The sequence below is a fragment of the Babylonia areolata genome, chromosome 3 (assembly GCF_041734735.1).
Source record: "Babylonia areolata isolate BAREFJ2019XMU chromosome 3, ASM4173473v1, whole genome shotgun sequence".
Lineage (NCBI taxonomy): Eukaryota > Metazoa > Mollusca > Gastropoda > Neogastropoda > Buccinidae > Babylonia > Babylonia areolata.
The window spans coordinates 51153903-51168572 of NC_134878.1; the positions used below are offsets into that span (position 1 = coordinate 51153903).

At 43.6% G+C, this 14670-nt stretch overlaps 1 protein-coding gene across 1 annotated transcript; it reads left to right on the top strand.

Moving 5' to 3' along the window:
* The first annotated feature begins 8501 nt into the window (after positions 1-8501).
* Positions 8502-9749, top strand: LOC143280369 (sodium channel protein 1 brain-like). The gene is made up of 2 exons (XM_076585006.1): positions 8502-8658; positions 9454-9749. Exons 1-2 carry the CDS (start codon positions 8502-8504, stop codon positions 9678-9680), a joined length of 384 nt encoding a protein of 127 aa, XP_076441121.1. The 3' UTR covers positions 9681-9749.
* The last annotated feature ends 4921 nt before the right edge of the window (positions 9750-14670 follow it).

Here is a 14670-nt window from a genome sequence, read left to right on the forward strand (position 1 = left end):
CAAGATCTGGCCTTCCACAGAGATGGTTCCATCACTATTCGTTTCCTTCCAGAGTTTCTGGCTAAGAACCAAGACCCTGAGGTTCCTTCCCCCTCTCCGAGGGTCAGACCTTTGTCTGATATTCTTGCCCAAGATGATGAGGATAGGCACCTGTCCTGTTCGGTGTCTCAAATATTATTGGGATAGGTCTCGCCATAGGCGTTCTTCTCAGAGGGGTCTGCTCATCTCCCTCAATGAGAATTACAAGAAAGACATCGCTGCAGGCACCATTTCCCGCCAGGTTTCCCAAGTCATTCGTAGAGCCTACTCTCATGCACACAGGGATATCAGCTGTCTTCATCCCAGGGCACACGAAGTGCGGGCCATAGCTACTTCGGCTGCCTTCCAGCACTCAGTGCCAACGCAGCATGTCTTGGAGGCAGCCTTCTGGCCGTCTGAGAATCCCTTCATCAACTTCTACCTCAGGAATTTCCGTATGACCAGGGCTGACGGTTCCAAGGGGATTTCCTTTGTCGCGGCTAACACTGCCGTCTCAGTTACAAGGGCTCCCCATATGAACCAGTAGGCGTTGCCCGCCTCCATTTGCTTTAAATTCTGCATCAGTTTGACATGGTACAGTATATGACACCAAAAGGAGGAGTTTGTATTATACTCCATGTTTGGTGTTAAATATACTTACCATGTCAAACTCGAATGCCCGCCCGTCCGTCCCCGCGTCTCCGCCGTGGTTCTCATGGGGCATTTTTGTTCATGGCCACGGAATGATTAAGCGCTTATAGTTTTTAGAGGCGTTTGATTGGCTGAGAGCGGTGGGCCCATCTTTTCACTGTTAGCCGCGCGAAATTTGGCCAAGCAGAGCAAACCAATAGGCCTAGTTTGCATCAGTTTGACATGGTAAGTATATTTAACACCAAACATGGAGTATAATACAAACTCCTCCTATTAATATATACAGACAGATAGTTACTATGCTCTCACATTCCAAAAAGAACAAGAACACCAATTCATACCAACCCCCCCCCCCCCCCACACACACACACACACCCTCCTCTGCAAACTTCACTTTAATAATTTGCTGAAAGTTGTATAATCATTCCCCTCACTTGTCTCTGAGTATCATCCACCAATGGTAAGTAGAGGGGAAGGGGTTGTCAATGGTTGTGGCAAACTTGGCACTGAGCCAAATCACTGACCACTTGCTCCGGCTTAGAATCCCTGACTGCTGACCCACCACCTCCTCCCTCCAGTCATCCCCTCCCCCATTTTTTTCCTGTCAGTGGAGTAGGTGTGTGTGTGTGAGTGAGAGAGAGAGAGAGAGAGAGAGAGAGCAAGTTTGCATTTGCACATGTATGCTTGTGAGTATGTATGTCTGAGTATGAAAAAAGTGTAATTTGAAGAGATATATGATTAATTTGAACAGTGCAGTCAACATCCTGTTTCTTAAAAAAATTAACACCAATTTTTAACAAACTAAAATTAGTAAAAAGAAAATCAGTACAATAATACCCATAGCCTAAGCTGCACATCAGATTAAGTCAAACTATATAACACTATCTGGGATCCAGCAATTAAGAGTGTAACGTGTGTGTGTGTGTTCATGTAACCCATGATATGCTATGCATCTCGACTGCATGAAACAGGAAACAAAGAGATAATTCATGAAATGATAAAATGCAAAATACCATGCACATATTGTGAATGAAATATTCACTTTGATATTTATATATATCTAAGACATGCATTCTCACATACACACACAAATAAAGGTGAGTACACAAAATATATGGTGTGTGTCCATCGAGATCGATGATGACCATCGTTGTCATCCATCTGGGGGAGGGTGGTGGTGGGGTGGGGGGGAGGATGCTCATGAATCTATCTGTGAATGCGCAGATGGCTGAATAGTCCAATCTGCGCACGAAATGTTCGCTGACAGTTGGGGCAGACAAAGACGGGCATATCATTGTCAGGGAGCTTGTTTGCCCGTGACTTTCTGGCCTGCCACTTCTGAACAGCTGCAGCAGTCCTGTTGGCCTCGCACAACTTGGCGCCTTTGTGCACAGCAGCACGCCATTTGTCACGGTCCACTGCAGATTCCTCCCAGGAGTCAGGGTTGATATCAAACGCTTTCAGAGAGACTTTCAGAGTATCTCTGAAGCGCTTCTTCTGACCTCCGTGTGATCTCTTCCCTTGTTGCAGCTCGCCATAGAAGAGCCTTTTGGGCAGCCGATGGTCTGGCATGCGCGCCACGTGTCCAGCCCAGCGAAGCTGGGACTGCATCAGGATGGTGAAGATGCTGGGAAGGGTGGCTTTTGCGAGCACCTCTGTGTCTGGGGTCTTGTCTTGCCACTTGATGTTCAGTAGCTTCCTGAGGCATGTTGTGTGGAAGTGGTTCAGCTTCTTGGCATGTCATTGGTACACTGTCCAAGTTTCGCAGGCGTACAGTAGTGTGGGGAGAACTACTGCTCTGTAGACCTTTAGCTTGGTCTCAAGACTAATGCCTCTTCTGTTCCAGACATTTGCACTGAGTCTACCAAAAGTTACGCTTGCTCTTGCAATCCTGACGTTCACTTCATCGTCGATGGTCGCATTTCGTGACAGTGTGCTGCCAAGGTATGTGAACCGCTCCACCGCACTCAGTCTCTGACCGTTAACTGTGATGTTGGGCTCAACGTAGGGTTTCCCTGGGGCTGGCTGATGGAGAACTTCAGTTTTCCTCGTGCTGATGGTAAGGCCGAAGTTCCTGCTGGCAGTGGCAAACTTGTCAACGCTGAGTTGCATGTCAGCTTCAGATCCAGCGTTGAGGGCACAATCATCAGCAAACAAAAAGTCTCTGATGATGTCTGTCATGACCTTCGTTTTTGCTTGAAGCCTTCTGAGGTTAAACAACTTACCATCTGTTCGGTACTTTAGGCCGATTCCAACATCGCCATCTCTGAAGGCATCAGTAAGCATTGCAGAGAACATGAGGCTGAACAGCGTTGGAGCCAGGACGCAGCCTTGCTTGACACCATTTGTGAGAGCAAAAGGAGCAGATGTTTCGCCTTTGTCCTGGACTCGAGCCTGCATGCCTTCATGGAATTGGCTGACCAAGGAAATAAATTTCCGAGGGCATCCGTACTTGGCCATGATCTTCCACAGTCCCTCTCTACTCACGGTGTCGAAGGCCTTAGTGAGGTCGACATAGATGGAGAACAGATCAGCATTTTGCTCCTGACATTTCTCTTGCAGCTGCCTTGCAGCAAACACCATGTCGGTGGTTCCGCGCTCTTTCCGGAATCCACATTGGCTCTCAGGCAGATGACCTTGGTCAAGGTGTGCTGTGAGGCGGTTTAGTAGGATCCTGGCAAGTATCTTGCCTGCGATGGAGAGCAAGGAAATGCCCCGATGGTTATCACAGGCTTGCCGGTTCCCCTTTCGCTTGTACAAGTGAATGATAGATGCATCTTTGAAATCCTGGGGGATCGTCTCTTCTTTCCACATGAGTGAGTACAGCGGATGGAGCTTCTCAGTCAGCACAGTGCCTCCATCCTTGTAGACCTCTGCTGGTATGGAGTCTGAGCCAGGTGCTTTGCCACTGGATAGCAGACGAATTGCTTTCTGGGTCTCAAGAGGTGTTGGCGGATTGTCCAGTGCTTCGTTGATGGGGACTTGTGGGAGACGGTCTATGGCTTCATCATTTATGGAGGAAGGGCGATTTAAGACACTGTTGAAGTGCTCAGCCCAGCGTTCGAGAATTTTCTCCTTCTCGGTGATCAAGGTATTCCCATCTGCACTGAGGAGGGGGGATGATCCTGAGGATGTGGGGCTGTAGACTTCTTTTAAGGCATCATAGAACCTCTTCATATCGTGCCTGTCAGCATATCCCTGGATCTCATCAGCTTTGTCACTCAGTTACTTATCCTGCATCTGGCGTAACTTTTGCTGAACAGTCCTGCGGATGGCACCGTACACATCCTTTTTTGATGTGGACTTTGGGTTGCTCAGGTAGGCTTGATGCAGACGGCGTTTCTCATCCAGAAGCTGCTTGATTTCATCACAGTTTTCATCAAACCAGTCTTTGTGCTTTCTGGACATGGGTCCCAGGGTCTCTGAAGCTGTACTATAGATCAGCTCACGCAGGGTCCTCCAGTCAGACTCCACATTCTGGTTGTCCAGAGAGGCGGATTCCAGACGATCTTCCAGCAGCTCCACAAAGGACTGTTTGACGGTGATGTTTTTCAGCTTAGTGATGTTGAGCCGTTTTGGAGCCTTCTGGCCTTGGGGGCGTCTCTTGGGCTGGATTCGAATATTCAGCTTCGAGACTACAAGGCGATGGTCTGTCCAACACTCGGCGCCGCACATGGTCTTTGTTACATGTACATCTTGCCTATCCCTTTTCCTGACGATGACATAATCGATGAGATGCCAATGCTTTGAGTGAGGGTGCATCCATGACGTCCTGTTACGGGTAGGGAGGCAGAAAACTGTGTTGGTTATCAGCAGTTCGTGCTCTGCACAGGTCTGAAGCAAAAGCAATCCATTTGGGTTGCAGTGGCCCACACCGTGCTTTCCAATCACTCCATCCCAGGAGATGTAGTCAGAGCCAACTCTAGCATTGAAGTCCCCAAGAATGATGAGCTTGTCTGCTTTAGGGATGGCAGCAATGACAGAGTGAAGGTCCTCGTAGAACTTCGCCTTCACTTCATCCGGGTTGGTCATGGTTGGGGCGTAGGCACTGACAATGGTGAGGTGCTTCTGGCCAGATGCCAGTGGGAGTTTCATGGTCATAAGCCTATCGTTGACTCCCTTTGGGATTCCAGCTAGCTTGCTGACAAGTGCTGTTTTTACTGCAAAACCAACGCCAGCCTCACGTCGCTCTTCGCTTCCTCGTCCACTCCAGAAGAAGGTGTAACCAGATCCCCGTTCACAGAGCTCGCCTTCGCCTGCAAGCCGAGTCTCACTCAAGGCTGCGATGTCGATGTTGTATCTGGCGAGTTCGGATGCAACTAGTGCTGTTCTCCTTTGGGGTCTGTCCGCGTTATCTCTGTCCAGGAGAGTCCTTATGTTCCAAGCACCAATGGTGAGAGGAACGATCCTTGTTTTTTTCTTTTCTTTCTCTTTGTTTCGACCGCTGATGTAGGGTCCCCGCCAGCCGCGGTACGCTGGCCAGGGTGATATGGAGCAGGCAATTTTTAGGGCACCTTTTCTAGCCCCTTCCTCATGCCAGGGAGGTGAGCAGTGCATTCCTAAAGAGGGCTGCTCAGACGCTCAGACGGCTGCCGAGCTCTATCGCTGCTCCTGTCGACAAAGAACGACCCTATGGCCTGAGCCGCCTGCGTGCAGGTCTGCGGCTGCGACTGCCAGTGTACCCACACCTGTCGTTTCGTCGCTCGCCTGTCGCCACAGGACTTGGGGGTGATGAAATGATGAAGGATGAAAGGTCATTTTGGATGACTGATGACTTGCGCGATGAGTTTGTTTAAAGTGAAGAGGAGTTGCGCAACGTCAACCTCACTCTCTCGTCCGGGTCCACCAATTTCCAGTGGCAAGTGCATCCGTGCTCACACAAAATATATATATCAAAGAATAAGATACTAAGTATGATGTGCATATTAACAATAAAATATTCAATATTTAGTAATCATATATACCTAAGACATTTAGTAATACATTCATCTCAATCATGAAATGTAGTACCCTGAAGTGGAAATATTTGAGTAAATAATCGCATGCAACAAAGACACATAAGTTGAACAGTACATGTAGATGGCAAAGCTCTTGTCAGCAACTGGAAAGGACAGACCCCCAAAACTTCAGCCTCAGTTGCCAAAGCATAAGTTATTGCTGCAATTTGAGTTATTGTGTGAAAGGAAAATGCAGCCAAATAGTTCAGTGCAGTGAATTTTGTGTTGCTGTTGAATGCATACTTACCTGTCAGTATGCCATTTTATAATTCGGTTATCACAGTGTTTTCCTCCCACTCAAAACACACAGAAATTGACAAAATCCTAAACATATATTAAACTGAGAGCTCTGTTTTTGGTTGTATGTTTTAAATTTAATATAACTTTTGTTCTTTCTTATGAGCTGATCTGTGTATCTAACATGTTGCAGAAAGGGCTGCTCATGGCAGGGCATGCAAGACCTATTCATTGATCCAAAAAGGCCAGTATGAACAGGTCAGGTAGCGAGCAGTATGTTAGTGCTGATGCCAGGAAACCTGTGAGTGCCAAAAAAGATATTTTTTGGTGTGCATTTTCTTTCTTGTGAATCAAATGCCACCTTTTATTTCTTATTTATTGTGGTTCTTCTACAATGAAATGCATGACTGGGTTCATGGATGGAAGAAAAAGCTAGAGAGCTGAAAGAAAACAGATTCATATATCTGTCATTTTTGCTAGCAACTTAAGTAATATTTGCTCCCTCTTGGGAACCTTTGTTGTGGAGTGCCCCATCAACCTACCCATTCTGTACAATGCTGTCAAGTTGCATTTGTTCAAAAATTTGCAGTTATTTTGCAGAAGCTGATCAGCCAAGACCACTGGTAACTTATTGTGGCTGTAACTTCAATATTTTTTCAAAAACAAAAATTTTGAAGAAGTCTCATCCACAACGTGCACCCTTATTTATGAGGAAATCGGGTATCATTCATTTTCTGCCAACTTTAGATGAAAGTTTTAAGATTGATTTTAATTTATTTTGAAAGCTGACATTTCACTTAATACACACACAAAATTTCCTGGTCCTACTTGTGACAGTTACTGAAATATTCATCTTTGCAGCATGCTACCCCAAACAGTCTCTTTTCCGCTGGTCAAATTGAAGATTTTTCAAAGTTTGAGACTCTGATACTTAAAATTCAGTAAATTATCCTGCCTGAAAAAAATTCAGTACACTTTTTGTGATGTATTCTGCAAGATATTTTATTATGAAATGCAGCTGTCTGTTCTTTTCAGTGCTGTAGACCTTCAAAGTTGCTATTCTGTGCAGATTGGCATGTCTTGATTTTCTATTTCCCCCTACTTTGACAGGCATATTTTCCGATTTCTTTGCTGCTGAAGTGTTATTTTTTTCTTGTGCAGTATGCTATTATCATATGTTTTTTAGAAGTATATGAGTTTTCATAACAGTATCATCATGGACAGTACAGTATGACTGTGAAAATATTAAGTACTAACAGCATGTACGCATCGTCACATCTTTAAAATGGAATATCTTCAGAACCAATCAAGATATTCACTTACCTTTTTTTTTCTTTTTCTTATATTGTCTTGTTGTTTGCCAAAAATCACATTTCAGTCATTGTAATGAATATTTAAATTTTCACTGCCGCCACCTACTGTAGTTGATCACACTGAGAATGAATTATTCATTTAGCCGGAAGAGGTGGTGTTGTTTGATGCCTTTGATTGCGATTGCCTTAAGACTGAAAGAGCCTTTCAGCATTTTAGAACAGTGCTTGCCATTGCCTGAAAGAGCCTTTTAGCATTTTAGAACAGTGCTTTTAGTATGTTTGTTCTGAAGGTCAGCATCCTGTTGAACTGTATACTTAGGTAGTGTAGACAGTTTTAGTGATCTGAATTACATCGAATGAGACAGCTGGTAGTGATTTGCTTGCGGGTTTGTTGTTGAGAGTGCACAGCAACGTTTGGGATTTTGCTGGATTGGTGTAAGATCCTGTGCCCTTGCACCATTGGGCGATATTGTTGAGTTGTTTCAGGATAGCTGTAGTTCTTTCTTGAGCATCTTTTGAAGATTTGGAGAACAGGCCATTGTCTGCAAAAGTAAGAACACAAGCTACTGCATTGTTGCTTAAGTCTGAAAGGCCTTTTGTCTAGATGTTGTAGAAGACACGAGATAGCTGAGATCCTTATGGCAGTCCTATGGAAAGTTTAGAGGGTGCAGACATCCAGCCTCCGAGATGTAGGATGACGGTAGCAGCTCTATGAGGTATGCAAACTGGACTTAATTGGAAGCATCTTTCAGGTCAGTTGCAAGTGCTAATGTTTCTTCGTTTCTTCATGATCCTTCATATACCTCATATGCGAAAACAGTCGCGTTTTTCCATGTACACCTACCTTTCCTGCACCAACCTTGATTTGGAGGGAGAACATGCCTCTGTTCAAGATCCCAATTTCCTGGCTATTATGCGTTCTATTAGCATTCCAGCAATGTTTTGCATAGTTACAATGTGGTAGCTGCCTAGCTGACAGTGATCCTTCCCTAGTTTTGGTATGAGTTTTAAGAAGCTATGTGTCCAATCCTCTGGCACATTTTCGTTTTGGAAGCTCGAAAAGTTTTGCTTCTGTCATCTTCTGATAGCTGCTTGATATCCAAGTTGCAAACTTTGTCTGGGCCAGGAGCAGTATCTTTCTTGCATTTTGCTATTGCTTCATTCAGATCATCACAAACACACACATACACACACACACACACACACACACACACACACACACACATGCACACACAGATCCTGTCCTGTAGGACTCTATGGTGTGTATCAGTCTGACCAATATGAAATGTTGAAGGATGTGAAAGGACTGTTCCACTGTCATAGGATACCCTCCCTTGCTGTCAAGACTGACTCATTCACAGTAACCACCAACAGCAGTGCCACTCAAGCCTTGCGGACATTCCGCGTGCTGAGAGCAGTCAAGACCATCTCAATTTTCCCAGGTAGGACACTTGCATGAAATGCAAATTTACTATTGATATACAGTTTTCTTAGGCAGATAGGGAAACGTTACTCCAAGTGGGAGGTAAATAATTTGGAAATTTACTGCAGGTTTGGTATTCATTTCCCTCAGGTGGTTTGCATATTTTATCAGGGGAGACATGTCTTTAGACAAAATGAAAATTTTCTCTAAATAAATGGGACATTGTTCCCAAGACTTGTACATTTCGCAGATGAAGTGTATAGTTTCATAAGACAAGATGGATATTATTTCCCATGTGAGATGAACATTGTTTCTTGGTAAGATGGCCATATTTGCAAAACGTCTGTATATTTTCCCAATTGAGCCAGACATATGTCCAAGCGAGATACAGATATTTCTCTTGCTTAACTGCGTGTTGCAGTGTGTAACGCACAGCTGTGTGCTGCTTCACTATTTCAACCACACAGTTCCCCACCTAATGTCCTCTTCTTTCTTTTTTTTGTAAACATTTTCAGTCTGTGTAACAATCCTGTCTTTTGGTTGTGTGTGTGTTTATGTGTGTGAATCATAAGGCAGCGATGATATCAGTAACATTTCTGGTTGAACTTTGCGCATACATATCTGCACGGGGTCAGGCCACAGGAACAGCGGGATAAGCTCTGTTGTCCTTTCTGGCCTTAGGTTTCTGATTGAGATTTGCGTGCTGTCTCTCCTTTAAGATTGGATACCCAATGTTTTACTGTGTCCTAGACACTGGCAGTTTTTCCACCCAGTGATGGGATTGTTGCTGACCATGTGGTCCGTGATGTTGCAGGTCTTAGGACGATCGTAAACGCCATGCTGCGTGCTATCAAGATGCTGATGGAAGTGGTGCTACTGACCATTTTCTGTCTGCTGGTCTTCTCTCTGGTCTCCGTGCAGATCTACAGGGGCACCTTGCGCCAGAAGTGTGTGAAGGACCCATCCCAGCTCACACACCTTCAGCACCCCAATGAGCCTTTCCATGAATTCTACAACAGGATGCTCAGGGATCCCAGTTAGAGTCCCTTTCTGCATTGGAGTTGATGAGTCATGGCGATGTTGTTGGGTGATAGCTATGCTGCGAGGGTGGGAAGATAGATGGTGAACATGTTCATGCCAATAAGGGTGCTAAATACTTGAATGATTGAAAAAAGCATGATGATTATGAATCTGATGTTTATCATGAATCAGTGGTGTAGTATTTGATGATAATCCCAAGGATGATAAAAAAATGCAGCAAGTGTGACAATGATAATGATACTGACAGTGATAATAATAATCATTAATAGTATCATCATCATCATTATAACAATGACATTGACAGTTTTATTATATAACAATATTGTTGACAGTAGTAATAAGATTAACAATAAGAAATGATAACAAGATCATGATCTAGATGATGACGGTGATACTGATATCCAGTTATCAGAGTGACCTGATCATTGTCACATTATCATCATCACCTGTATCTTGTGTTACGATATCATACCATTTAGCCTTCAATTATTGATTACCATTCCCACATCTGTCTCTTTCTCTTTCACACACACACCTCCAATCCCCCCTCTCTTCTACAAACACTCACAAACTCATATACACACTGAAGATAGCTGACAGTGCATTTTCAGTGCAGCTTTAGAAGTGCATGCCAAAGGGACTGACGACATGGCATAATGCAGGGTTTCGTCTGAAAATTCTAAAGCTGTGATACATTTCCTAGATCAAGGAAAATCAATACGACATTTGGTCATCTTTTAGACAAAGTGTCCAGAGGCCAAAAAAGAAAATTGTTCCATTTCCTTTCTTTTTTTCAGTTACACTTTAATTGGAAAACAACAACAGTGATGCGGTTTATCAGTGGCATGTTTTACCAAACTGAAATAAATGAAATATCCCTTTTCGAAGTGATATCTTGTGAGTTGAGAGTTGGATATGAAACTTTAATAAAAAGAATATTTTACTAGCTGTAGTAGTTGATATGGACATGACTTTACACTGTGGTCCAGGCTAATGTGCACAGGTGACTGTTCTCTTGGTCCCAGTGTGTGACTATGAAAAAGTCTTCCGACTTTGACTTCCTCCAGTCCAAATCTGTCAGAAATGGAAAGTCCTGTTTGTTCTCTCTACCCATCCTGTGAGTGTAAGAAAATCCTGTGAGTGTAAGAAAATACACTGCCCTGACAACAACTTCAGTTTTTTTCTTCGGCGGCATTGCTGTTCAGAAGACCATCAGAGTTAGTTCCTTTGAAGCCGCTGTCACAGTGCCAAAGTAAACATTGTCAGAATGGGCTGTAAGCTGCATACATACATATGAATAAATGCTCATAATAATAATGATGATAATAATAATACTGGTTTGAAATCTTTCCAGGGGTATTTAAGTCCTTAAAAGCAGGTACTTTGATGATGTTGATCATGAGCATTGGATGACATGTCTGACTTGGCAAAAAATCGTTAGGACTAGGAGCCGATTTGATTGAAAACATGTCGAGAGCTATCAGTCCAACGTCTGGTGTCAGATGCTCAGATGAATCCCTGCATACGTTGATGTCAGACAACTCAGTATGATTTGAATTTAGAAGTATATGCCAAAAAGACTAACGCAGGGCAACCTTCTCAAACGGAGCGAAATGTTTGTGAAGCACATTACGGTGTAATTACAATGTGTGCATGAAAATGAAGTTGGTACGGTCACACAGTAATGTCAATACTATGTTACATAAACTCTGCCACACACCATACCTCTCCCCAAGCACACACACAACTTTTTGTTTGTATTTGTCTGTCTCTTTATGTCGCATGCATGGACACACATACGCGCACACACACATACATGCAGGTAATCTATTGAACAACAGCAGTCGTTTTGTGTATGTATTCATGCGTCAGAGGAAAACTGACAAATAAATTTTCTCCGGAAGTACTTTGTCTTTTGACACCAAATTTAACATGAAAATAGAAAAAGTCTTTTTTCCACACATTCGAACGACAATGCACCCCTGAGAGGGCAATAAAAATAGTAAAGAAGTAAAAAAAATGTTTCCACAGTCATGTGTTGTTACATTTTTAGTTCTTTTTCACAAAACTTAGCACTTTTATCTGGCATATTGACACATCATCAATAGCAGTCAATGTATCATATTCAGTTCAAACAGAAACTTAAGAATTTAGCTTGGAAGTTACATTGATGCATACATCTTCAAAAAGCAGCAAAATAGTACCTAATCAAAAAAATTTAGATTTGAAAATATGTGTCAAGGAAAGATTGTTGTGTTTTGTACTCAGTGTGAAGCTCTTGCACAACATACATTCATGTAAGTGGTCATGTTGGTAAAAGTAGCGTCTTCAGAGACTTCTTTTTGTGCATATGATTTTCACCATGCTGTTCATATAGATAATTTGTGAAAACTATTAATGAAAGGAGGCTGCCAAGTTTCATTTAGAAAATGATAAATGATTTATGCAAAAACCATCTCTTACTGCATAATGCCCACAAACGACCATTCTAAATCAGTAGATCTTGCATTTTGCCGAATCATCAGTCTGGACAGTTGAACTGAACTTGTGCTACACATGAGTGTGAAACAAAAATTCCCGGTGTCAGATACAGTTCAAGACAAAGGCAGCAATCATTTGGAGGGAAACAGTCATAATTTTTTTAAAGATGAGTGTTTCATGACATTCGTCCTGAAGATATAATGATAAGAGAGGTTTGATCAGGCTTGGATACAATCAGTCACTTTACGAGTGAACATGAACAGAGAAAACTACAGGAACAATAGAATCGCAGTTTAGTTTATACAATAGAGCAGTGACATCAGTGCTGTAATGTCAATTATTCCATTCCTGAAAATCTTTTCTGCTTAAGAAGGCAAAATGTGTTTGATGGTGATGGCCGTCATGCAGGAAACGTGACCTTTGACAGCATGGTTTTTGTGCTGTGATCCATTATGACTTGAGCCAGGGAAATACATTTATTGAAACAGTGACTTATTTTTTAAAAAGTTTGTCACATTGCTTTGTTCAGCAAACTCAATGCAGAACAACAGTTTAAAAAAACTTGTTCAAAGAATTTAAGTTTAGGGTAACAATGCTCGAAGACGACTGTTATGGTCATCCAGTAATCGTCGTTACTCCAGAGATGGTTACCCCGGTAGGTCAGTGATCGAGTAGAATATAAGAATTGCCAACAATGAAACCAAACCAGCCGCCGTGGCGAAGTGGTTAGCGTCGCGGACTGACGGCTGGGAGGACGCGGGTTCGAATCCCAGCGGAGGTGGGTTTTTCGGCCCGTGGCCGGCTCCTACCCAGAGTTGAGTGTGCTGTGGGCTTAAATGGGGAGACTGGGACCACACAGTCGAGTGTCATCCACTTCAAGGATGCGTCTTTGGGTGTGTTGCTCTAATTACCTGACCAACACTGCAAGTGCCTGTATCTCTCGGGCCTGGTTAATGCCGGGATATCATTATGACAGGAAGCGTAGAGTACAGCCTTGTCACGCAGTCCCAAACCAAAAAATGGACCTCCATAGCAACATCGTCATCATCATCGTCATCCTCCTCCTCCTTCATCGTCATCAATATAAACAAAATAGTCTCAAAGTCTGTGGCCTTTCATGCCCTGCTCTCATGGTGACCTCAGTTTCGATACCCCTCCACTTCCGTGCTTGGGGTGAGTCCTGTCAATGTCGTCAGTGTCGGCAGATTCATGGGGGGCTGTTGTTTGAGGGACGTGGTGGCGGTCTTCACTCTGGGAGGGACGCTCACTCAGTCTGGCTCCGCGACTAAGCCATTATTGTCGTTAGTAGGGGGCTTAGTAGGTGGTGTCCTAAGTACGTTAAAACAGAAAAGGCACCACTGAACACCACCGAAGTGACTCAGCAGCAGTGCAGGGTCTCTTCTGGTGTGTGGCCTCCTCGCGACCTAACATCGATGGTTCCCTGTGGACTGCCGACGCTGGAACTGCGAAGGACGAACCCGGGTGTGGCCGTGTATGGGGGAATCTAAATGAGCGGCGTGGGAGTAATGCCACTGAAACGGTGCAGATAATGGGGCAGCAAAAAAAACAAAAAACAATGAAACCAAAATTTTCATCGGGAAGTATCAGTATCGTTTTCCATGAATACGTTGTCATTAGGAACTGTTGTGCCCCTGAATCCCTCATAATTTAAAGGGATTTACTGGAGTACACACTTGCTCCAAAAATTTGACGGAGAAAGATCAAATATATTAATCACGTTTTGGACACTGCAACTAGAAACGAGACATAGGTGTATCAGTGTTATCCTGAAATCTCCAAACCCCCAACCCTTGCTTTTTGTGTTTTTTAATCCACCCTTTTAATCCTGAACAGGAAGGGAAAAAAAAGAACTTTCCTTCGTAAATTATTTTCACCCCAAAAAATCTCCAATAATCTTAAATGGAAGAATAGTTGCTGACATTTTTCTATCTGTTTTCACTGGGAGAAAATTTGATAACCTGTATTTAATGTGTTGCAGACAACTGGCATAATGGAAATAACTACAATTTATGTGGCAACACGACGGGCTCTGGGTATATATATATATATATTTTCACTTTCATGCTCATCATATGTATATTTGTAAGTGTACAAGTGTGTACCGAGAAAGAATCAGTGTGTATAAATGGTTAGCAGACTTGACGACTGGGGGCGTGGGTTCAAGTCCCAGGAGAGGTGGGGGTGTTTTTTCGGCCTTTGGGCGGCTCCTACCCAGAGTGGAGTGTGCTATGGGCTCAAATAGGAAGTGACTATGGATGAGTCTTTTGGAGTCTTGCTTGAATTACTTGATCAGCACTGAAAGCTGTGGAGTGATGGCCTAGAGGTAACGCGTCCGCCTAGGAAGCGAGAGAATCTGAGCGCGCTGGTTCGAATCATGGCTCAGCCACCGATATTTTCTCCCCCTCCACTAGACCTTGAGTGGTGGTCTGGATGCTAGTCATTCGGATGAGACGATAAACCGAGGTCCCGTATGCAGCATGCACTTAGC

What these genes read in the sequence shown, in the direction of transcription:
- LOC143280369 (XM_076585006.1), top strand. Translation starts at nt 8,502, where the DNA reads ATGTTGAAGGATGTGAAAGGACTGTTCCACTGTCATAGGATACCCTCC. An exon ending in GACCATCTCAATTTTCCCAG is followed by an intron (nt 8,659 to 9,453) that starts GTAGGACACTTG and finishes GTGATGTTGCAG; the next exon opens with GTCTTAGGACGATCGTAAAC.